This window comes from Ochotona curzoniae, unplaced genomic scaffold, assembly GCF_017591425.1.
Source record: "Ochotona curzoniae isolate NIBS_2020 unplaced genomic scaffold, NIBS_Ocur_1.0 contig_2318, whole genome shotgun sequence".
Taxonomy (NCBI): Eukaryota; Metazoa; Chordata; class Mammalia; order Lagomorpha; family Ochotonidae; genus Ochotona; species Ochotona curzoniae.
In genome coordinates this window covers 11,823,368-11,849,050 of record NW_024465419.1, presented here as the reverse complement: position 1 = coordinate 11,849,050, position 25,683 = coordinate 11,823,368, and the positions used below count along the sequence as shown (strand labels likewise).

The following is a 25,683-nucleotide window of genomic DNA, read 5'->3' as shown; positions in this document are numbered from 1 at the left end:
ATTTGCTTCTATTATGTTACCAACAAAGTAAACATTAACAGAATTTGTAACTTTGTCACCACTGGAAGCCATTGATAATTTGAGCTCATATCGCCATTGTTGAAAATGTCTTAAAGCCATTTATTTATCTCTACTTTGAACTCATGGGCGGTTATTGTACCTACCATCAGAACGTGTCTTTTAGATATGACACATCTTACAAAATAAGTCATCAGCGCATGACAGAAGTTCCTTGATGGATGAGGAAGTCTAGGAAAGATTTAGCTTAGAACTGATATTTGTCTTCACAAATTTCTCTCCATCAGTTTAAACCTATCTGATTCGTTCAGAAACAGTTGGTAGTTGTTCCTAGAAAAAGAACAGGCCTTTGCAGTTTCTTAAGATGTAGCTTGAACTCCCAGCTGATGTTGACAACTGTTATTTGATCATGGCGATGTGTATATGGCTAGTGTTAAATCTCCATGATGATCTTAGGAATGAGGTTGTTGACTTCAAACTAAGTCTAACTTCAGGAATAGCAACATTAATTTTATATTGTCCATTCTGAAACATGAGTAATTTTTCTAATATTCTGTAAACTTACAGGGGTTAAGATAGTAAGGTAAATATTATAATGTGTGTTCTCTTTCTGCCCTACCTACAATGATAACTTAGAAGCTAAAATATAGTATGATTGGCACTACTGATTAGAAAATATAAAATAACTTCTCTGGCTTCCCATATTTGCAATCAAGTAATTTTTGGAGAGAAAGAAATAAAATATTGCAGATCTGTGGACCTGATTCTATGGCATTAAGGAAACCACAAAATAACGTATGTGTTATAATTATTTTGTACACTGATCATATTTGGAAGAGCTAACTGGAAGCATTATGAGTGTTTACAGTAAGCTATCACATATTTGGCTTATATACCCAGATGAAACAAGTAAGAACAGAAGATTCTTCATTTGTTACATCTGCCAGGCAACAGGTTGGGAGTTGTGGTTTCTGTCTGAAAAAGAAATCACTGAAATGACTGCTTGGTAATTTTAGCTATAAACAAATGATAACTTTATTGTATCTTTTTAAATAATATTTTTATTTTGAATTTTGAATTATGTGGTACAATTTCATATAGGCTGGGACGGCTCCCCAACAGATTTTCTCCATTTTACCACAATGATGTAGTCCTTCACAAGGAATCATAATTCTATCAGTCTCTTAGTTAAGTGTACCCCGACACTGTTGGTAAGCATTGATGAGCTGTGTCCTGCCCACGTGATCTCACCCATTTCAGAGCCTCCCCCATTACCCCTGAGCCCCTGTGGGTATCATCTGTGTCTCACAAGTGAGAAGACTGAAGGACAGTGACGATAGACTTTGTGGGATCACTTGTGGGGAGAATGTGGCAATGACACGTCTCCTGATTTGAAGAATGGTGGTGATGGTGAGGGGGTTTGTCTGCCTCTGAACTAAGTAAGGCAGATGTTTCACTTTGTAATCTCTGAACCCCATTTGCTCCAAGTTAGGAGCAGAGAATCTTTTTTTTTAAGCCAAGGGTCATGTGAATATTTATAACATTATTTGCAGGCTGTGTCAAATCATTGACTTAAAAATGAGCTTGCAATAGGTTTATTGAATTTTGAATCCTGCCTGAAGTTGCCTTGGTAGGGGTCAGACCAAATTATGGGCCAATTCGTGGGCCTTATATATTCAGCCTGTGGGCGGAGCATTCCTTAGTCTTGAAGTGCTCCGTAACATCCCTCACCCCATCTCCCTGGTTCTCTAAGCCACAGTCTTTCATTCCTTGTTGCATCACAGATCATCCCTAGAACTTAGCGACTTAAAATGGCAACCATGGATTAGCGCTTCTGAGACAGCTGATCAACTGAACACTCAGTGATGTGGGTCAGGCCACGCGTGGTCACTGATGCCGGAGACTACTATATAGTCGAGGGGTGGCCACTGTCTCAGGCTAGTAGTCATCGATTGACCCTTGGTCAGGCTGTAGATGTAGAACAATAGTTTTGCTTGGGCCTGTGTCTGCCATCAAGAACTTTCAAGCAGTCAACTAATCAATATGTAAAAACAATACCCTTTGAGCCCTACACTTGGAAGTAGTATAACTTCAATTTGATAGTAGTCCATTGGCTATTTTGAATCAAGGGTTGGAACAGCTCCTACCTCTTGATGGGAGACAACAGGTGTATAATTACCTGAAAAGGGTTATGGATAGAGGGAGCCGTGAGGAATTTTATCAGTTTTTGCAATCCTGGGCTTTTTTGATTCATCTGTTAAATACATTTGTGCTAATGTATCAATAATTTAATAAATTTGTACCTTTCCAGGAGTGTGTGCTTGAAGGGAGGGAAATCCTATGATAGGACAGTATTTCATTGAAAGGAAGGACAGCATAATGTTGACTGTTAAATCTGAGCCATGAAGCTTGTCTGCAGGTGTTCAGCTTTTCCTTAGGTTCTTCAAGTCAAACTACAGTTTCGTTTGTAATAAAACAAAAACAAGCATGTGGTTCTGTGGCGCTGAGCCTGTTTTCATTGTAAAAACAATGTCACCACAATCCACCCAGAGAACTTCTATAGCCCAACTTTCCAATCATTAAACTACTCCCCATCCCCGCCCCTGCTGCTGACCACCATCCTTCTAGTCCCTTTCAGGATTGTACCATCTTTGTATCTCACGTAAGTGGAATCATACACTACCTGTCCTTTTGCACCTGCCAGAGTCAATTAGCAGCAAAGCTTTCCTGGTTCATCCATGTGGTAACAAGTGTCAGCATTTTCTTTCCTATCAGACTGAATGAGAGCCCCTTAGAATATATCACATTGTGTTCATTCATCCATGGTTAGATGGACACTGATTGCTTTTGTCAAGAATAAGCACTGCCATGGACATGAATGTACAAATAATGTTTGGGTCCAATATTTTTAGTTCTTTTGGATATATACCCAGAAATGGAAGTGCTGATTTATATAATTATTTGTTTCACTTTTTTGAGGAATCTTTACACCATTTTCCAAGGTGGCTGCCTCATTTTACATTCCCTGCTCTAATGCACAAGTAATCTGATTTCTCTACATCTTCACCAACACTTATTTTCAGTATGTATGTGTGTATGCATACATATGTGTGTATATCCATGTATTTTGCATATTGTGCATATCTGTATATACACATGTATGTGCTGCACACCTGTGCACATGCGTGTATGTGTGTTTATGTATATGTACATATGCTGTGTGCATAGATGTGTGGTATATGTGTCCATGGATGTATATGTATATATGTGTGTGCACGTGTGCATGTAAATGTATGCATGTGTGTGTATGTATGATGCATCTCCTAATGGGAGTGAAGTGGTAACTCGTTGTGGTTTGGTTTCTATTCCCTTAAGGATTAGTGATTTGAACACCTTTTGATGTGTGCATTTGCCTTCTGTACCCCTTGTCGGAAGCAATGTCCAGGCAAGTCCTTTACCTGCTTTAGATTGGTGATGATGGTTGTTGACTTTAGGCATTTCTTATGTTTTCTAGAGATCAGTCCTACTCAGATTTGTGACTTGTGAATATTTTACATATTTTGGGTATGATCTTTCACTCAGTTGATAGTGTCCTGTGCTGCAGAAAAGTTTTTGATCTTGATGAAGTCCAGTTTACCTACTTTTTTCTTTACTTGCCAATACTTTTGGTGTCATATACAAGAAATCATTGCCAAATCTTGTCATCAATGATTAAGGTATTTTGAAGTAAATTATTTCTGCTCATTTACTTCTAAATAATTATGGAAGATTTTTGTAATTACCCACTCAATGCCAACTTTGTCCAAAAGTTTATTTTTCTGATTACTGCCAAACGCATTAGATGGTAAATAGGAAGCATGGAAACAGCACATTATACTGTGATACAATTGTTCCACACTGGGAATAGTGATCAAAATTATTGCCAAGTTCCTCCAGGAGGAAAAGAAATTCCTAGCTGATTAAAGACTATGAATATTATGGACCAGCTATAAATGAACTTGTAACTTCCTTGCTTCATTTTTTGAAACACTGCGTTTCACTTCAGCTCATATAGTAAAGCTCTAAAACTTCAAAGAACGTTTTCCCATTGGAAAAGAATTTCTTGTGACTGTACTGTTCGTTTGAAATTCAGATAAGTCTGAATTTTGAAGTTTAGCTGCAAGTTATCTACTAAAGAATGAGAGAAAGAGGCCTCGGTATTATTGCTCATTTGTACCAATGGAAAAGTGCCATCGCTTTGTACCTCCATGGACACAGCAAACAGGGATCATGTAATACACGAAACTGTGACAAACAGCTGGGGCAATGTGAAGGAATTTTAATTTAGGCTTTGATTAGATTCCTTTCCAACTAAGTGTTTGCTAAGCTCCTAGTTTTGTGTAGTGGATGATGTGGGAGACTCAGTGGGAGCACAAGACTTGAAGGACAGAGTGACACACGCGACAATGTACAGGAAAAAATCGGAGTCTGAGGAAGTAACGAGGGATTGAGGTCATCTGATGAGGTCTCCAGTGGCCGGCCTGGGAAAAACCAGGAGAGTGAGGAGTAGTTGGAGTGAGTTAGGGAAGGAGACGCACCATGCAGTGAGCCGGGGTCACAGTCAGTTTTGCATCTGACCAAAGTATGGTGTGGGTCAGAGTCCTAGAAGGGCATCCCAAGTGTGCTGGGGACAGTTGGATGGCCAGGGTGAGGACAGGCGATGGGCAGCTGGTGTGGTAGCTTCCTATTTCACACAGGTGCCTGTGGAGATGTATTTATGAGTTCTTAACCAAGGAAGTGGTGAGAAAATGTAACCCATCTCCAGCAGAGATCATAGAAAGGGATTTCTGTGGGATCAGGCTGGTAAAGCCCAGTGCTGGGCAGATTCCGTCAGTCTCTATGCCTAGGCTGGGGCTTGAGGATGGAATCTCTAGACTTGCTCCAACATAAGATGAAAACTTGAACCCTGATGAGACATACTTGTTTTTGAAGTAAAGCACCAATGACCTGTTGCACGCCCATGAGTGTGCAGGGCTTGATGACTGTGGGAGCAAGGGCCTGCCCCTACAGCAGGAAGACCTGCCTCTGTCACCCCTCTTACAACCTTGGGCAGACTGAAGAATCACAGAACTGTTCTGGAATTCAGTGCCAGGCTGGGAAAATCCAACTTTAAGCAGATTGTAATGGTCCTTATCTCATGTCCAATGCCAGCAGACTCAATCTTTGGACCTGCTTCAGAATCAGCTGGAATTCCAAGGTGCTGGTTAAACAGGATCACATCAGCAGTGACAGTTTCATGGAGCTTTAGGCAATGAGCTTACAGCAGCAGTGCCTGGTACAATAGTGTGAGGTAAAAATGACGAGAACATGCATTGGTAAAGGAATAGTCTTTTTAATAAATGATGCTGGGACAATTGGATAACCACATGCAGAATAATGAAACTAGGTTCCTGTCTTCCACCATTTATTAAATCAGCTCAAAATGTATTAAAGAGTTAAATGTGAGTCCTGAAACTTGGAGACTATCAGAAGAAAACATTTCAGGACATTGGAATTGGCAAGGATTTTTAAAATAAGACACCTGAAGCATAGTAAATTGAAACAAAATAGGCAAATTGAATTTCACCAAACTGAACAGGTTTTACACAGCAAAGGGAACAATCTATAGAGCAAAGAGATAACCTACAGGATGGGAGAAAATACTTGCAACTTCTCATCTGACAAGGCATTCCTGTTCAACCGAAAATAATCCAGTTAAAAATGGGGGAAAGAGCTAAATAGACATTTCTCAAAGACTTAGAAATGGCCAACAGACACGTTTAAAAAATGCTTAGCATCACAAATCATCAGGAAAATGAAAACCAAAGCAACAATAAACTATCACCTCACTCTAGTAGGATTGTTTATTCTCAAAAAGAGATAGCAAGTGTTGGTGAAATATGGAGACAAACCCCTACACACTGTTAGTGGGAATGTGAAGTCGTGTAGCCATTAGAGAAAAATAGCATGGAGGGTCCTCAAAAAAATTGAAAATAAAGTGATCAAGTCTTCTGTCACATCCAAGGGAGATGCGATCCATCTGTTGAAGTGACATCTTCACTCTGGTGTTTATTGCAGCACTACTCACAATAACCGGAAAATGGAAACAACCTATGTGTCCATCAACTGGCGGATGGATAAAGATCATATGGGACACATCCACAGCAGAATACTACTTAGCCAGTTTTAAAAATATGATGAAAGCTTGTTGTTTGCAGTGATATGAATACAACGGAGACCACGATGCTAAATGAATTAAGCCAAACACAGAGAACTAGACAGAACGTGATTTCACTCAGATGTGGACTTGAAATAGAAGCTCAAAAAAGAGTTGCAGTTTCCAGAGACTGAGAAGGGAATTAGAGGGAGGAGCGGGAGGACTGCGAAAGGTTGTTTGCTGGGTCCTGGGTTACAGCCAGATAGGAGTAAGACGTTTTGGGATTCTAGTGACTACAAGATAAAAATAGATAAAGTTAGTGTGTTTCTCCATTTAAAAAAGCAAAGATAGATTTTTGGGAGTTTTCACAATAAAGAAACTTAACCTACTTGAGTGGATAATGTATGTACCACGATTAGACATTACACAATGTATACATGCAATGAAATATCACGTAACTGTGAACAAATTTTATGTCATATGTTTTTGTCATGAAAGACATTTTTCTATTAAAAAGAAAGATTTCTGAAGATTTTCTGCCTAATGCATTCTTTTGATTGAGGCTGAAGGGGCATGGATGAAAAGAATTTGCTCAAGGTGATTCAAAATAGAAAATAGCCCAACAGTAGCTGAGATTCACCCTTTCTTTCTGCTTTCATACTGTGGCCCTCCAGAATATACTAAGGGAAGATAAAAAGGATGGAAAATCTAAATATAAGTAAGATGCATCTTGTGGATAAAATAAAAACCTGACAATTATTTATTTTAGTGAATGAAGCACATGAATGTTAGAGAATTCAATAAAAGGACCAAGTTATTTCTTTAACAAAAATTATTTTGAGTAAAAGTTAAAAAATCAGTCCTAATTAAGCCATATTCATATTCCAAAGCCATTCTCGCAAATGGTCAGTGACTCAAGCTGAAAGATAGAATGACAGCATTAACTTGAGTTTATCATTTTTCATCCCCATTAGATAATCTTTGAGGTACTGTTTAGAAAGTATCACTTAAAGAAAACATTTTCTTTTTACAGAGTCACCTGCTGGGAGTTGTGCTGGCCATCCTAGGGAACTTAGTGATCAGTATTTCCCTGAATATTCAGGTAAGAAAAATTATATTTCTCTAATTCTTTCATTTGATCAAGAAATGTATTATGACTTCCATAGGTCCTGGGCACTTTTGCGCATTCAAATTCTTCCTCAAAAAAAAAAAAATTCTTGTTTTATGACCTCATTGATAGGAATGCAGATATAATCTCAGCTGGATCGCATTCATTTCTTCTTTCTGATTTTAAAAGAAATGTTTGTTTTGGCCAGGGTTCGTGTTATGACCTCTCAGCAAGGTGTGTGTTGTGTCTGATGGATAAATGGCCCTAGTTTTATTTTTAGTATTTTTACTTTTTCTTAGCCTTCACCCCTGTTGCAGTGCAAATATTTTCTCAGAAGCAGTTCATTGGGCTGTAGATTTGTGGGGCTTTTGTCTCTCTTTAAGTCGCTATCAGCTGTCAGTGTAGACTAAAGATCTTGAAGAAAGAATGTACAGTGTGAAACAGGCTCTCTCACTGAACCATGGATTAGAAACCTGGAACAATTGCTGCCTTGCTAAACTGGAAAGCTGAATAAAACATTTATTTTAAACCAGATCATGAATTTGTATGGCCTGAACATGGTTTTGCATCAGTACTTATGCTGGACTTGAAACCTCAAAATTGTTGATTCTCAGAGAGTGAAACTTCATCCAAGGATAGTGATAAGGAGCTGAGTGCCTAAGGGAGCAGTCCTCGGGCCCCTGGCAGTAATCCTCCAAGACAGCTCTAGGTGTGGCTGGGCTGTGCTGCTCTCCATTCCCTGGCTCGCCGATCCACCTCCGGGCAAACTCTGCCATGCCACTGCCGCCTGCCCCATTCTTAGAGGCCAATCCAACAGGGTCACTTGACCTTGGACTGTGAAACTCCAGAATCATGAGCCAACTTTAGCTTCTTTACGTCATAAGGAATTTGTCTTGAGGTGGTCTAGGTTAGGGCCAAATATTTATTCCCTAGGTACTTGTTTCTTACTTAAGAAGCATTTTAAATACAGGGCATCAACATGGCTTAACCAAGTGATAAGGTTTATTCAGAGGGTGAGGAATACAGACCAATGTGGTTTATGTTGCAGGAGAGTGAGCCAAAACGTGAAAGGGTGACGGAGAGAGATTGCGTCTTGTGTCGCCCTCGGAGTCTGTCTATGAGTAGCAAGAGAGCAAGCAGCTATGCCAGAGGCCAAGAGCCCGAGTCAGAAGAGGTGAAGAGAACAGCCACCAGAGTGGACCCCTCACTAGCTTGGGCTTTTATGGGGCTTCCGAGTGGAGTGGATACACAACAATGCGACACTCCGCTCCTGCCAGGCCCCTGTAACAATGAGTATGCATCCTTTTATGCACAGGTGGGCAAAAATATTACACAGGCAAGGGAGGTGTGGATTCCCAACTCGTGACCTTGACTAGCTGTCTGAGACCATATTAGTCTCAGGCATTCCATTATGGTAACAAAAAGCTGTCTGTACTTTACTAAAAAATTTTAAATCAACGAATCAGTTTGCAGCAGTCCTATTGATGCAGTCTCTGTGATGTCGAACCAAGCCTGGCCTCTAGGTATCTTCCAATGTGATCTTAGAGGAATGCTTCCTAGAAAACAACTTCATATAAATTTCCATTATTAGGAGGAGATGTATTAAATGCTGGAAAATATATTAAAATAACTCATTATCCTTATGAAAACCAACTCAAACAACACCTGAAAAAGTGAAATTACTCTCATTGCTCTGAAGTAACCACTGTTAGTTACATTTTTTTTCTCAGATTCATTTGTGTATGTGGGCAGTACACAGATATTTACATGGATGTTCCAAAATGTGTGTAAGCATCTCTTATTGCAGGCAAAATGAACATATTTGGTATTGCAATAATAATGAAGATTTCAGTAACTATTTTTGTATGAAGATGGATTTTGAGTGTTCTGTAGGACAACCTGTGTTCATTTTCAAGATTGCTCTACAGAGCCAAATAGCTGTCTATGGAGGTTGTGACACGGGCAGTCACTGTATATAATCAATATCATATAGCATTAATGAGTTTAGTGAGGACTGAAAATGTATCTGATGGAGTATTTCAATGTTTCAGATTGTTTACATTCCTTTAGTTATTTATCGGGAGCAAATCCTTTCCATTTGCAGTTTTATCTCTATAAATTACACGTTTTTATGTCCTTGGCAAAGTATCTCGTGTTCTTTGCCTTTATCAGCTGGGTTCTCTTACTCTGCTCTTTTAAGCCTTAATTTTCTCCATTTTTTTTAATCTTTCTGTGCAGTTTTCTTTAACAGTAAAATTTAGCAGTCATTGTTTCTCTGGCTTAAGGAATTTGGTGCCATAGTTAGAAAGATGTATGTTTTTGGTGTTTGGTGTTTTCCTCTCATATTTTATTAACTTGTTTCAGAAAAGAATGGAAGTAATTTCAGATTGCATGTATGTCTCACATGGAAGCATGTTATCATTAAAAATAGGGAAATTGAGATTTATCTAATGAATGGTTTTTCAGGAAACCATTTATGTATTTAGAAATACACGCTTACAGATATATGTCAGAGTACCCCCACGGGTTTGCCAAAAGCATTCTTCTTTGCTGTGTTTATTGTGATATGTACTTTGACCCATAAATCTGAACCCGTTTCAAAATGTTTTACTTTAATAACTTATTATTGGTGTTTCATTAATGTTTATTTTGGCATCTGGAGTTCTTTAACAAAATTCTCAAAGAACTGGGGAGAGTGTTCTAAAAAGTCTCTAATTCCTCAATATAATGCTCATCTTTAAACATAGTAATACATATTTTAGAGTTGTCAGGAGACCTAAGTAGCATCCGTTTGTAAAAAGGCCCTTCAAAATACAAAATGCTATACTCATGTAACTCCCTTGTGCCATTAATACATTTGAAACACACAGGAAACCACGAGAACTATTCTGTTAACCACCCACGCATCAGCATGAAAGTCATGAGGCAAAGTTAGAGGGCCCAAAATTTCAGGCACGTTTTCATTAGGGAGAAATGCTTTCTTCTTTACATTCTGATTTTTTTTTTCCAGAAGTACTCTCACCTGCAGCTGGCTCGGCAGGAGCACCCAAAGCCATACTTCAAGAGCGTGCTGTGGTGGGGCGGAGTGGCGCTGATGGCCGTCGGGGAGACAGGAAACTTTGCAGCCTATGGATTCGCTCCTGTGACCCTCATCGCGCCATTAGGCTGCATGTCTGTTACAGGTGAGCCATTTTTCTGTGCTTAGGGATCTTAAAAAATTAGAGTGACAGGTAGAAGCTATACGACTGAACCAACAAATGCTCACAAGAAGAGATTCTGTTCCTTAGCACGGAAACATAGAATCCTTAGGCTGCTGATGTCAGTGCTACCCTATTGTACTGCCTCATTGACCACAAAAGACACGTGATTTTGTAGCCATCAAACTTGCAGAACAAAGCCCAGCTCCAAGGGGCTGAGTCTTAATAAGTTGACTGCATCTGCAAGTGTTAGTGCTGTGCTTGTAATCATTGACAACTTACCCAAACATATTTGTAATCAATGCTGTTTTATTTGTGTGAAACTGATACTGCTTACAGTCTTTAATGTTGTGATCTTGATTCCAAAGTTTAACATCTCTTTGACATCAATAATTAGATACTGGTTATCCTGCATTACCAAAGGAATGTGTAATTTTACTGTACTGTGACAATTACCTACTTTCGAATTTAAACAATTTACTCAAAAAGATAAAATGAGATGTTGTATGGGAAAAAAGAGCAAAATCACTCCTAAAAAGAGAGAACAAAATTTCTAAGCCCTGTTAAAATCAATAGAAATCCCTTTAGTTTTACTCTTTACCTGCTGCTATGGAAACAACATGTTTCTAAATTTCCATGAATTTAAAACTTTCGTAGAAATAGAAACAAGTTGAGAGTCATTGTTAACAACTAGATCCAGCAGATCCGTCACATGCTCACACATGCTGATTTTAATCCCCCTTCTAAATATGTATGAAATCCTTAAGAGAAAGCATGGTTTAAACTGAAATGATACACATTCAAAGAGAATTTTGGGTTTTGGGGAACAGCTCCTCTTGTCTATCCATTTAAAACACCTCCATGAGGTGGATATGTAGCCTGGCCATTGAGAATCCAGTTGGAACACCTGCAGCCCACATCTGAGGACCTGAATCCCACCTCCAGCTCTGGCTGCTGATGGTAGCTTCCTGCGCAGGCAGACTCTAGGAGCCATGGGGTTCCTTTTAGCCACGTGGGAGTCCTAGATTGAGTTCAGGTTCCTGCCTTTGGGGTTTTCAGCACTGCCCCAGCTGTTGCAGACATTGGAGGAAGGAACCCGTAGATGATACTGATCTTTCTCCCCCCTCCTTGTTCTAGCTCTCAAATGAACAAATAAGTAAATAAATAAATACTTTCATTATGTACTGTAATAGACTATTTAGAATACATGAAGAGTATAGAATGTTAGGTAGTCACTTACTACATTTGACATATCGATACAATGAACAAATGGTACATGCTATATAGCTTCCATTTATTGACATAGCTTGTGCATGTAAATTCTAGATTTTTTTTCTGTTCAAAATCTGAGAAATAAAAGACAAAAGTTCCAGTTACATGGTTAACCTGGAATTCCTTCAGTTCTGAAAAATGTTATATTATTCATCAGAAAGCCTACAAATGTATTGCTTATTGTTAGTTTTGTTTTTTACTGTGCATGAACTGGCTGAAGGCCAAGTATCTGGCTATATCAGTCCATACCTGGAGGAGGGTTGACTGACGTAGACTGAAATTCTCCTTTTATCTCATGTTCCCTACTCCTGGGAAGCGTTTTTCTTTCGGGAACATTTTTAGCTACCTCCCTCTCTGCCCATTTAAAGTGATTCAAAGAAGTGAATTTATAGCCCCAAACACAAATCATTTCCTACTTTGCAGTCCTCCAAGCAGTCACGTATGCTCATAGACTCCCTCCCCACAGCATCCAGAGCTGAATGTGAGGTGGCTGGGAGATGAAAAGGGACTGCTGGTGGTGGAGAAGTCTCTCTAGAACCACCCTCTCCACTTGATGTCTATAAAAAGGTTCTAGAAACTCTTAAGGACTTGAAGGGCAAAGGAACATATTTCCAAATCAGATGAGCTTACAGTTGTGTCTACAGATGAGGCGAGAAGAATGCCCACTTTTTTCTAGGCTAAACTTATTTTTTAATTCCCAGGTATCTCAAGAAAGCTTAAAGAAAGAAATAGAGCCTCTTTTGAATTAAAAGATAAATAAAAGATAATGCAATATTGCCATGGAAATGACATATTCTTTGCTGATTTTTCTACTTTTGTTTCTTAAATTGAAAAGACAAAGTCCAGAGGACCTTAAAAACTGTAGTTCTGAAGTCCACATGAAGGGGCTCAGCCCCATCTCCTTCCTCTCCTTAGGTGATCCAATTCAGAGCAGCCTGGGTCCTTTTTCTCTTTCTGAAAGGGAGAAGGGTAAATGCATGTAAGATCTGACTGCTCATAAGATCACTGATGTGTCAGAGCTTCTGTTTGGTCTGCCATCATCAACATCCCGGCTCCTTTTGTGTATTTCCATTACACAGGTTTGGATGAGTCTTTGCAAAGAGGAGATGTAGTTGTAGAATAAGGTGCACATGCAGGACTAGTCTGCACTTGCACTGTGGGTTCTGGGGATTTCAATTTGCTCCTTACTCACATTTCCTACCTTGAATCATCTTCCTCCCAGACAAGCTAACCCCCAACAGCTTTCCTTGGAAATGCATTCTTGCAAAAGCACCCATGGATGCTCTCAAGGTTCTACACCTTGGCACAGGTTTCATGGGTGGAAGGCTTCCTGGGACCCTGGACCAGGCCCAAGCATCCTGTGATCCGATCAGAGGCAGATACAGCACGGCCAGATCTCCAAACCCTATTAACAACAGATGCTTTTCCAGGAAGCAACTCCAGGGACAGCACTTCCTGTGGAAAATTCTCACATGCAATCACATTGTGCGTGTGAGGCTCAGCCTAGTAACCCTGCAAGGCTGCGTAAGGGAAACTGTCCCATGAGGAGTAATAAGTGTGGTGCATGAGCATAGGTGGGTCTGAATGCACAGGCCTGGGACTAAATTTTTTAATTAAATTTTAGCTGATGCGTAATTGCACATATTTATGAGACACAGTGTGATGTTTCAATACATTATGCAATGTGTATGGATCAGATCGGTGTAACTGATATATGCAATGCCTCAAACATGTATCATTTCTTTCTGTTGGGGTTTTCAAAATCTTATTAGTTGTTTTGGGAAAAAAACGCAATTAAATGTTGTCAGCCATTGTTATCCTACAGGAAATTGGTTCTTCCCTCTCTCCAGCAGCACCTCTGTGCCTATTAAGCCTCCTCTTTCCATGTCCCTTTCCCCAGCCCCTACTTCTGATAACTATTGACGCTCTACTTTTATGATGACCACTCTTTCAGCTTCCATGTGAGAATGTGGGCAAGTGGTATTTACCTGCCTGTGTCTGGGCCTGACTTATTTCACTTAAGCTGAACTCCAGCCAAATGGCTACAAATGACAAATTTCAATCCTTTTTATGGCCTGTTACTATTCCACTGGGCATATGTATGTCCCATTTTCGAATCCATTCATCTGTCAGTGGACACCAACGTTGGTGTGGTTTTTTGGCTATTGTGACTGGCACTGCCCTAAATGGGAATGCAGGGACCTCGTTGATGCAAGGTTTCCTTTCCTTCCTGAGTCCAGCTTTTCAAGAATGTCAGAGGCCTCATAGGATTGTTTCTTCCTTCAGTTTTATTGCATTTCTTGTCTCTTGCTGAGGTTTCTATGAATGAATAATGGGAACAAAAATTATTCAGACCAAAATGCTACTTATACCAGCAGTGAGGTTACTTCTGGATGTTTATTGTTGTTGATGTTCCATTCATAAAGTTTGATGGCTTTGAGTGTTTTCTAGAACCTAGACAGTGTATCAGCTCCAATGTCGGGACAATAAAATGGTCAAAGGCCCAAGCTCTAGGGGGACACTGCCAGGGTCCAAACCTCACTCTCAGCACTGGTGAGTTCTATAACCATGAGTGAGCTTTTTACATTAATTTATACCTCATATCCCTAATCTGTAAAATGGGAATAAAAATTGTTGTGAACCAGAGGTGGTGGTGTGTTTAGAACTGAGTAAATACAAATACCCAAGAACAAGAAGGGTATATAGTATTGTGTTAGATATAATAATAGTGCCCAATATTATCTCCATGGCTTATCACTGTTTCATAGGAATGAAGTGTATTATTCTTTCTTATTATTAATTATATTCCTTTTTGATGATAGCTGATTAGGGTGATAATGGTCAAGGGCTATAGAAACGTGGGTGAGATCACCATTTCTACATTCTCTCTCTCTCTTTTTTTTTTCCTTCCTGTATCTGGGGGAAGGGTGGGGAACAAGCAGAGAAGCCACACCCAGCCTCCCAAACGCCTCTGCACCCTGGGATGGAGGACAGCCACCTGACACCACCCCAGGGCTCCCAATCAAGGGCATTCTCTGAGGGTCCTACTCAAGAGGTTTCAATAGTTCAAGAGTTCTGAATCACTGCTGATTTTGCCACTCTAAGCACGATGAAATTGCTCCAGAATCCACTGGTTAGAGTTTCTGTTTGCCCAGATATTCACTGCCAACACATGGCTGGAGCAGTTGATCCATTTGTTCTGTCCTCTGTCGTGGTACCATGAGTCCTCCGCAGCCTCCAATGTACTGCCATATCCTCTCTATTCTCCTGGATATGCAGTCTATTGCTCTGTCTGAACCACCGAGGAGACCCAGTTCTGACTCATGCACTCCACGGTCAGACCATGGAACTCGCAATTCTCTTCTTGGATAGGATTCTGAGTCCAGCAATTCAGTTAGGGGGATCCCCAAAGAAATTTCAGCTGAGGTGATCCCAAACCTGATTCTTGTGTGTGCATGTCAATGCAGGGTTTTGCACAGTCTGTCGCCCCAATCATATGCTTATGCATCTGCTGGTAGTTGCAATTGCTGGATCAGTTCTGCCTCCAGCCCTGTCTTCTACACAAACCAATGGGTGTTGGAACCTAGCTCAGTCCTTCGTACCACATACTCGGCCCTCACGCAAACCAGTGATAGCTGCAGCCTAGTTGGAGCGACCCACAATAACCCCCACCAGGCCCAACCCCTGCCCTGGTTCCCATGCCTGCCAGTATGTGCAGCAGACTGGTCCAGCCTGTCCCACACCCCACCCAGCTCTCACACATGTCAATGGACATTGAAGCTTAATTCAATCCAACCAGCCCCACTATCCAGCTGACACAAGTGCCAGCAGGTGCTATGCTGTTTAGCCATGCCTGCCCCAGTCCTGGTTCTCATGCTCACCAGTGGGAGTGGCAATCCAGGAGGGCCCACTGTTTCCCTAATGGGTCCATTCCCACTCCCAGATCTTGCATTCTCCAGGTGGTTCTGCAGGTTAACTTGACAGAATCAGCCCAGCACCCACTCTGACTTATGTATGTACCAACAGGAATAGTCAGCCCCCAGCCCAGCCTCTCCCTAATCCAGCTCACATGAGGCCAACAGGTGCTGCAGCCTTGCCTGGTCTGATCTGCCCCATCCCAAACCTTGCTCTCCAGTGAGAGCAGTGGTCCAGCAAGGGAACCCCACGCAGCCCCCTACTAGCTTTGGCCCTCCCTTCCTGCTCTCATGTGTTCTGGTGTGGCCCAGTCTGGCATGATCCACCTCACCTCAGCATTTGCCATTGGGTGCTATAACCTGGCCGGGCCTAGCCCACCCCCAATTCCAGTTAACGCTGGGTTTCAGCTTAACCCAGCCAGCCCCCACTCCCAGCCCTCATGTTAACTGTCAGTTCCAGCCCTCATGTGAACTGGCATGTGTTGCGACCTTACCTGGCCCAACCCATACTCTATTGTGTTGCTTGGATTCATCAGCAGGTAATGTGAACTGGCCCAGCCTTGCTCACCTCCAACCTGCGCCAAATGTATGCGCCAAATGTACCATTCCCTGGCCTGGTCTGGGCTGCTCCCTGTCATGGTTCTTGTGCTCACCTGCAGGGACTGTGTCCTGACAGAGGAGTTTCCCAAGCTCCTCCATCAGAACTGTTCCCAATGCCAGATCTTGCACATACCAGTGGGTCCATGGGCCAGCCGTACTTAGTCCACCTCCTGTCCCAGCAGGAACAGTGACCTTTCCTGACTGGCCTTCAACCCATTCTGGTTGTTATTGTTGGGTGTTATAGCCCAGACAAGCCTGGTCCACACCCAGACACAACTCAAACCTGGCTCAGCAAGGGAAAAAACCTAGACTAGCCTATCTTATACCCACTCTGGTTCTCACGAGCACCAGTGGGTGCTACAGTCTAGCCCAGTCTGACACATCCCAGACCCATTCCACACTTGTGCCAAGGGAGATTGCAGTCATATCCAGACCAGAACGCAGCCCCCACTCTAGCCTCTGTGCTCACCAGTGGGATCCAGAACCCAGCCAGGGCATCCCCTCTACTCCCCAACCAGGCCTATTCCCAGCCATAGATCTTGCATGTGCCAGTGGTTTCTCTGACCCAGCTTGGCATAATTCCTCACTGTCATGACCTTTGCCTTTGGATGCTGTAGCCTGGCCTGACCCGGCCTGCTTCCAGCCCCAACTCCTACTGGCACCTGCTGGAACCTGGCCCTGCTCATGCAAACCAGTAGGTGTGACAGCCTAGCCTGTCATAATCTGTGCTCCAGCCTGATTTCTGCACTTGGCAGTGAACTAAGGTTTGCTCAATCCTGCCTGGTCCCCCCACCTTCCAAAACCAACCCACACATTAACCAACAGTTGGTGCTACCTTGCCTAGCTTATCCGACCCCCAGGCCCGGATCATGTGCTCACCAGTGGGAGCTACGACCCACTAGGGGAGTTTCCCACGTTCCCCCACTTGGCCCACTCCCAGACACAGATCTTATGCATGCCAGCAGGTGTTAAACTCTTGCCTGGCATAGCCTGCCCCTTCATCTTGACCTTGTATGAGCTGGTGAATGTTGCCACCCAGCCTGCCCCACATCATGTTTTAGGATGCATATGCAGATGCTGCAGCCTAGATCTGCCCAGACTATCCTCAATCCCTGGACCCATGAGTGATGGCAGGTTCCATGGTCACACCTAGCTCAGCCCATCCCATATCAACTCTAGAGCTAACAAGCGTGCCTTGCATTTCCACAGGGTTGAGCCCACATATTCCCCACAGAATCTACCCCTGGAGCCAGTTCTCTCACATGCTGATTAGTGTCATGGCCCTGCCTAATGTGACCCATTCCTTGTTCGAACACTTAGTCAGTCACTGGGATCTAGCCCTACTAGTCAGGTCCTCAGCCATAGTTTCACATGGACTGGAATGTGACAGTCAGCAATGTTCCGTACCAACATGCCCTACTCAGGATTCCAAGATCTTTTGGTCTCATTCCTCTAAACCACCAGGTCTCAGCCCCTAGCCTAACTGTAAGCACAGTGGCCCTGTTGTTGGGAGTCCCTCAGGATTCATTCCTCATCTACATGCACAGTGGCCTTATCCATGAATGTCCCTATGCAGTAATTCCACACCCCAAAGACCCCATAGCTCACCGCCGAGGTGCCACTGGGCAGGGGTCAGCACTGGTTGGCACTCTGACCACCCCAAGCCCAAGATAGCTTGGCAGCGGTGGCTGGGGCTAGGGCCCCAAGTGTCGAGTCCAGCCTCACTCAGGTATCCCTAGCAGCCCCCACACTGCTGGGAGCTCCCTCCACCCAAGCCCCAAGGTCAAAATACATTTATTATTCTTTATAATAGAGTTTGCCTCCATTCTTCCAGTGATAGCTGGTGGGTAAGCTCTGTGAAACAAAAGCTCTAACTCAAGAAATGCTCTTGATTGTTCTGATCCATGCAATTGTTAATTTTTAGAGGACAGAAAAGAAGGTTCCTCACTGCTCATTTGTCCAGCCAATTAAGCAGCAGTTCCCCTCCAGCTCCTCCAGATACTCCCTACCAAAACATGTTGGGAAATGCCAGAGTTTCCAAATAGCATACCAGGACAGAGCACATTTTCAAAGACAGATGAGGAGCCGGTCAGAGGAGAAGTGTAGCCATCTAGTTGTGAGTGCATCTTTTCTAGTCTTGTAGTCCTGGCTTCCTAGCAGCTTTGTTCTCTTGCTAACCAACTGCAGAGAAGCTAACCGACAAATTCCATTCAGGTCTTACAATCTGAGAACATCTTTCCTGGGAAACGATTTATGACACCAGAAATCCAATGAAAATAAATTCTATGGTGTTTGTAATAAAACTTGTAACTGCTGCTAACCCTTCTTATCTCTGGTCAGCCTTCTTCCTCAAGACGCCTCTCCTGGCCTTGAGACTAAACGGTTTATTTGCTCTGCTTCTTCACACACCTTTAGGGGGCGTAAGAAAGCATACCTTGCTTAAGATACTTGATTTGTGGTTCATCTGTCAGTTATCAGGTGTTCCAACTGATGCAAGCAAGACACTGGTGCTATCAGGAGACTGTCCTGAGAGATACGCATACCCACCAGTGGGAGGCGCTGTCTCAGCGGTGATGTCTGTATACTGCTCAACTCTGCGACTGCACGGGCAACCCGGACCCAGCCTTTCCCTTTGGCATCTCTCACACTCAGCATGTCCTGGCTAACGGCTGTCTTCACCTTTCAGCGAGGCCCAGAACCCCGGCAGCCATAGACATCTCATTGCTAGCTATCTGGGAATCCGTGGCACAAGGAGATCAGCAATACAGCATGTAGAGTTGAGTTGGAATCTGACACAATGAGGCTAGGACGTTCTGTTCCCGGGCGGTAGGAGAGAAAAACACATGCTTGAAAGATTTCAGTGCCTGCTGGAGCGCAGCGGTTGGACGTTTCTTCTCAAGACACTCCTGTGGATACTTGGAGGCTTCTAAGCCTGTCCTTGGGCAGCTCAGTTGGATGATTTGCTCAGCGACAAAGTGTGACTTCGCATTTAATGTTTGCCTTTGTCTATTTACCCCAACTGTTCCCATTTAAAAGCAGGAAGTTGTCAACAATCCCAAGAACTCAAGTCACATGGAATTAAGGAGCTTCAAGGTGTCAAACTAACTTGTCTGGAGGGTTGGCAAGGGGGTGGGGTGTGTAGAGAAATCGCTGCAGGGCACGGAGAGAGGGAGGGAGAATTGGAAGCACCCATAGCATTCTTCAGCTTTATATTTCTGAGAATACTGCTTTAAAGGAACAAGGAAAGAGCTTGAAGAACACATTGTTGCTTTTACCCCCAGCTAAATCCAGAAATGCTTTTGAGGAGAGGGTTAGATTCAAACAAAACAAAACAAGAAAACAGTGTTGACGGCCTGGCACAATGGATCGATTGGCTGATTGTCCCCTTGCAAGTGCCTGGATCCCTCCCTCTCTCCCCCAATATGGGTGCTGCTTCATGTCCCAGATGCTCCACTTCCCATCCAACTCCCTGCTGGTGACCTGGGACAGCAGTAGAGGACAGCCCAAAGCCTTGGGACTCTGCACCCATGTGGGAGACCCAGAACAAGCTCCTGGCTTCAGCTCAGTTCTGGCAATCTGCTTTTCTAATAAAAAAATAAGTAAATCTTAAATTAAAAAAAAAAAAACTAATGTTAAGTGAACATCTCCTATGCCAGGTGTTGTGGGAGACACTGAAACTTGTTTCCTGACTTCTGCACTACCCAGCTGAATTGAAAGAAGTAGGTTGAATTTAAGAGGACATTCTATGAAATTATATTAGTTTTATATGCAAAGATAAAATTCATAGCAGCAAGAGTTCCTTGATCCTAGAATAGTTTCCTTGGAGACACCATCCCCCTATTATTGGGCTAATTTGGATATAGGGAGGAAAATTAATTGCACTGAGAAAATGACAAGAGATGTGTGATGGATAAGTCTTTTCCACTCTGCTTTTCCCTAAAATGTTGGCTTTTGCTCAAATTAAAGCCCACGATATGGAATATATGTTTCCTGTATTCCTGCTGTGCCCTTCTGAAGCTGTAGGCTGAAGCGTGTCTGTAATCCATTAGAAGGATGGTCACAGTGTAGCCAGAAAACCCCAGTGAGCGAAATCTTCTGGAATTCCGAAGAAGTCATGTCAAGCAGAAACTTGGGTCTCCAAGAGTTTTATTAGAAACAAATGAAACATGAACGGCCCAGGAGCAAGTGACCTGTAGCCATGCACAAAGCTGACTGCCACGAGTTCTCTGTCCTGGGAAACAGTGTGCCTGGCAGTGACCTGGCTCAAGTCACTGAACCTTCTAGAATCTCCCAGATGCTGGGAGCAGTGGCACTTCACATGGACATCAATGTTCATGCTTAAGATATGCAAAAGCTAATCCCTCCTAAGTGGCTGGCAGAGTCATCTGCTTCAGCGCATTGGTCCAAAACCTGCCTACAAGGTGAGACTAGAACTCCACTGTTGTCATGTTTGCTCATGCACTCTCAGTGGAAAGCATTCTGCAAGCTTAAAAGCTTGAATCTGAAGCATCTTTCCCACCCATCCTTATGAAGAGAATAGCTAATGTTGAAGTAGTGCATGGTTAAATTAATAATACAGAATTCATCTTGTCTGTGGTAGTATTTTTACTTTTTTTTTTTTTTTGGAGTCTTTTCAAGTTTAATCATTAGTGCATGCCAAGGAAGATGTAAAACAGAAAGGATTGTTGTTCTTAATCTAGGTAAATTTCCTGATTCAAAATTATGTTAATTGCCTCTGAACAACGGTTATGCCTTCATTATCTTCCATAAATGACAACAATTGTTTCCATCAATGTGAGTTACTTGACGCATTTGTCCTGCCAACATGGATGGCAGGGAAACTTCTCTCTCCAGGAGAAGATCTTTTTCAAGCTGTCGCCTCCTCCAACATTCAGGTCCTAGCTCCATGCAGTACATGGCAGTCGACACGCTTTTTCCCTGAACACTCTGCAGCTCCCAGGGAATGACAGTCTCCGCATGGCTGGAGTTGATGTGAGGTTCTTGGAGCCGCCCCGTGTTTGAAGCCCAATGGTGGCTGACAAGCATGTGCTCCTGTGGCTTGCTCTTCAGCAGTTCAGTAAAGTTACCATTAGAAGTGGTCAGGAGCCGCAAGCCAGATACTTACATGTGAGATTCTGCTTGTAGCATTATGTGTAAATATGTTCCTTTCATGTCATGGTTTGTTTATGTGTGTATATATTGATAGATAGATAGATAGATAGATAGATAGATAGATAGATAGATAGATAGATAGATAGATAGATAGATAGAAGTTCTTTTATTTCACTTCCTTATGTTAAGTACATACACCCTGGTTTCTCCTCAGACTGTCAAAGTCACACAGTTAATTGAATGTCCAATTTTCATTTCTAGACTAGATCAAATTTCACATTGGTTAGTCCAGAGTGGGCTACTGCTGCATATTGTTTTTTAAAAACATGTGTTTAATAATTAAACCCTCCCTCTCTCTCTCTCAAACACACACACGCACAAACACACAAAATGGATTGTTTTAAAGAATCAGATTTGGTAGCCGTGGATTTGCAGGCAGCTAGGGCTGAACTGTGACTGCCTCGGTTTGTGGCTCTCAGGCAGTCCACATGGCCCCAGAGCCCCAAATCCAGGCAACCAATCCCACTGCTCACCCACCCCTTGGTAGAGGACAACATAAACGGACCCTAATGGCAACTGAGTTTGTAGTCTACAGACACAGCCTTCCTCTTTGCAACCGAATCAGACAACAGCATAGCCACGATCCCATCTGAGTAAAGCATCATGAATTGTTTGAACTATGGCTTACATTTGTCTTTACAAAATGGAAATAAAGAGTAGGAGGGTAGAAAATGAAGAGGAATAAATGGAAGTGGATAATATCCACTTAACAATAGCCATGACATATACTTTTAGATATTAACTCCTTTCTATGCTGCCAAACCTTTCATCAAGAATCATCACAGAGCACCAAGCACACATACGTGTTAATGGTACAGGTGGGAAAAGCAATGTCCATTCAACAGTTGTCCTGCAGATATAAAGATCTAAACTAACTGTTTAAATCTGCCTTTGGGTTTTTTGTTGTTGTTGTTTGTTTGTTTGTTTAATCATTATTTCCCATGATACAGTATTGTATAGGAATTCTTCCCTCCCTCTCCTCTTCCTCCCTCCCCACTTTCCCCCATATTATCACAGTAGTATAAGTCCATTGGTAACATACACAAGTTAAACTTTCTGCTATTTAAGTGTATCATGGCATGGTGGGTATACAGCCTGTGGATTTAACTGCTAACACAATAGGAACTGCACTTCTCATTTGCTATCCCCCATCAATAGCAATTACAGGAGACACAAGTCAGGTCTATCAGCCTTTTTAACCAGCATGCCCCAACCTAATTCATACTTATTCCTTATTCTCTCATTCCCTCTCTCACGACCAGTGGTGGGTCTTAGAGCATCAACTCTCAACCACACTGAGCTACATGCCTCTCCCCTAACATGGCCATTCGCACCCTCTGAAGCTTGTTGACAATGCGATGTCAGAGAGGATGTGACTGTGACTGAAGAACAAACCTCAGGGGTAAACCCACCCAGGGGCCCAGGCCCGCCCTGGGACATACTTTAGAGAAAACGATGGGATACTTACATGACCTTGATCTGGTCTCGGCTGGAAACCTGAATCCAAGAGCCCACCTTCACCAGGAGGAATCTCCATTCTGATTACCAACCTGAGTGGCACTTTGCAGACAGGGAATGGATGCTTCACCATGAGGGGTCAGTGTGTCGGCACTATTGCTGAGATTCTCCCTCCCTGTTAAGCGCTAGAACTTCCAGGCTGAGGAACACAAACACCCTGCCTCGCAAAAGCTGCGTTTTGCACTGGAGACGCACGGTGGCCCTGCTGTTGTTTTCTTGCCCCCGTGACTCCTACAGAACCACCATTTGGGTGTTGGTGTATTATGTTTTGCAAAAATTCTTATTTAATTTTCCTTACAAATACCCACAACAGCTGGTGCTGAGCCAGACTAGAGCCAGGAGCCCAGAACTCAATCTGCATGTCCCATGTGAGTGGCGGGGACTCAGCCCTTGGACCGTCACCGCTGCCTCCTGCAATGTGCATTAAGGAGGAAGCTAAAATCCAGAACAGAGCTGGGACTTGCTCCAACAGAGGATGCTGGTGTTCAAGCAGCAACCTCACCACTGTGCATAGTGCCCACTCCTGTGGATTTCCAAAGTTTAGTTACTTTTAAAATGTTAATTAATGGGCCCAGCGCAATAGTGTAGCAGTTAAGGTCCTCGACTTGAACGCACCAGGATCCCATATGGACGCCGGTTCTAATCCCAACAGATCCACTTCCTATCTAGCTCCCTGCTTGTGGCCTGGAAAACAGTCGAGGACGACACAAAGCCTTGGGACCCTTAGTACCCATGTGGGAGACCTGGAGCAGGTTCTTGGCTCCTGGCTTTGGATCGGCGCAGCTCTGGCTGTTGCAGCTGCTTGGGGAGTGAATAATCAGATGGAAGATCTTCCTCTCTGTCTCTCCTTCTCTGTACATCTGCCTTTCCAATAAAAATAAATAAATCTTTAAAAAAAAAGTTAATTAACAAATAGTCATTGTATATACTTATGGGGTACAACATGATGCTTGGATATATGTATGCATTGTATAAAGATCAAATCAATCTGTTTAACATATTTAGTACCTTGCTTAATATTTTGTTTATGATAACATATTAATCTGTTCTTTTAACAATTTTAAAAGATGTGATATATGTATTGACTGTGTCACTTCTTGTGCTATAGCTCACTCACACAAGCCCCTTCTGTCTTTTGGAGATTTTATGTCTTTATATTACCTCTCACCTTTTTTACAAAGCATATAAAGTATTGTGGTCACCATGATTCAGTGCCTGGATCTACAGTCACTGTGTGTCACAGTGCCATGAACTTAACCTCGCTGAGCCACAGTTTGCTCGTCTACCAAGCAAATAAAACAACCTCTATCTCTTGTGGATGCTGAGAGGATAACAGTTCATTATTCTGTGTCATGCACTTAGTAGAACATTTCACCAGCATGTTAGAGTGTATCTTGTCACATGATAACCATCATGTAAATACAATTTTCTTACTATTAAATGATTAACAAAGATTTCCATATTACTATATAGCTTCTCATCATTTTTATTAACTGCACAATATTTTATCCACAATTGTTGGACATTTAAATTGTCCCAATTTTCTGCTATGAAAAATAATTTTGCAGTGGACACTGGGTAGGTTTGAGACTCCATCCTAGGACAGATTCCCAGGAGCAGACTGTCTAATGGTTTGATGATGGCTTGATGGCACTCTTGCTGATTCTGGTGAAATCATTTTCAGGAATGGTCACGTCAGTCAACAGTGATACCAGCAACGTGACGAGTTACCAATTTCACTGCCTGCTTGTCATAACTTTGCCTTAAAGCCGTGTATGGGCAATATAATACCTGGCTTTGTCATCCTTTGCTTTGTCACCATCTGAGTTGTACCTTTTGCTGTATGCTTGTCCACTCTCCTTTGTGCATGACTGGTGTTCTGAACCGCTCACTGGTCCACAGGGCATGGGTTTCTTGCCCTAGTGGTGGGTACACCTGACTCATTGCTTCATAAGGAAAGCATAGGTGCATCAATGGTTGGTCCTTCCAGTCAGAGCTGCATACACAGACCAGGGTCATCTTGAGAAAGAGAGGGCTTGTTTCTTACTTCTCGGATTCTCCAGGCCACCTTGTAAAACACTGAGGGTACAGCTTGATCAACATGGTCTTATTTCTGATAAGCTCTTTAGAGTATGTTCAAGCATAATGAATAACTGAAAGCCATGATATACATTTGCTTCATCCCACTGCTTTAAGAAATAAAACCCAGAAGATAGCCCATTGGCATGTGCTGCAGTCCGACAGCCTGGCATCATAACATCCCAGCCAAGCTCATAGCTCCAGGGTTCTTCAGTGAGACCTCCTACTTTATCACCTGGAATGAGGAGTGATATCCTGCATAACCAACAAGCAAAGGAGTCTTCCTGTCTTGCTTCCTGTCCATAATTCTACTTCAAAAAAGGACTGGCCTGGTCCTTCTCAGCTGAGCTTTGCCCAAAGGCTGATGAAACATTCAAGAACAAATTGGTGGCAGTTCAGCCCACATGAGGCCCCCTTTCACCAGTTTCATGTCTGGCCCCCAGGATAAGATAATTCTTTGGACAACTGCCATAGCATTACTTACCATCAGTTGTTGACAGGGTTGCGGGGAGAAGGAACAAAACATCTTATAAATGTTTCCCACTCATCAAGAGCAACAGTCACAACCATGGGCAGTGAGTTTTGCCTGAGAAATCCAAATGCTGGCCTGACCCTTAAGCACCTAGGAGT

The 25,683-nt window shown here is 42.6% G+C and overlaps 1 protein-coding gene across 1 annotated transcript in view; it reads left to right on the top strand.

Moving 5' to 3' along the window:
* Positions 1-25,683, top strand: part of NIPAL2 (NIPA like domain containing 2) — a 77,588-nt gene that overhangs the window by 14,052 nt on the left and 37,853 nt on the right. Inside the window, exons 2-3 of the mRNA XM_040972725.1 lie at positions 7,227-7,295; positions 10,312-10,483. Of these exons, the coding sequence (XP_040828659.1) occupies positions 7,227-7,295; positions 10,312-10,483 (241 nt within the window). The remainder of the gene's footprint in view (positions 1-7,226; positions 7,296-10,311; positions 10,484-25,683) is intronic.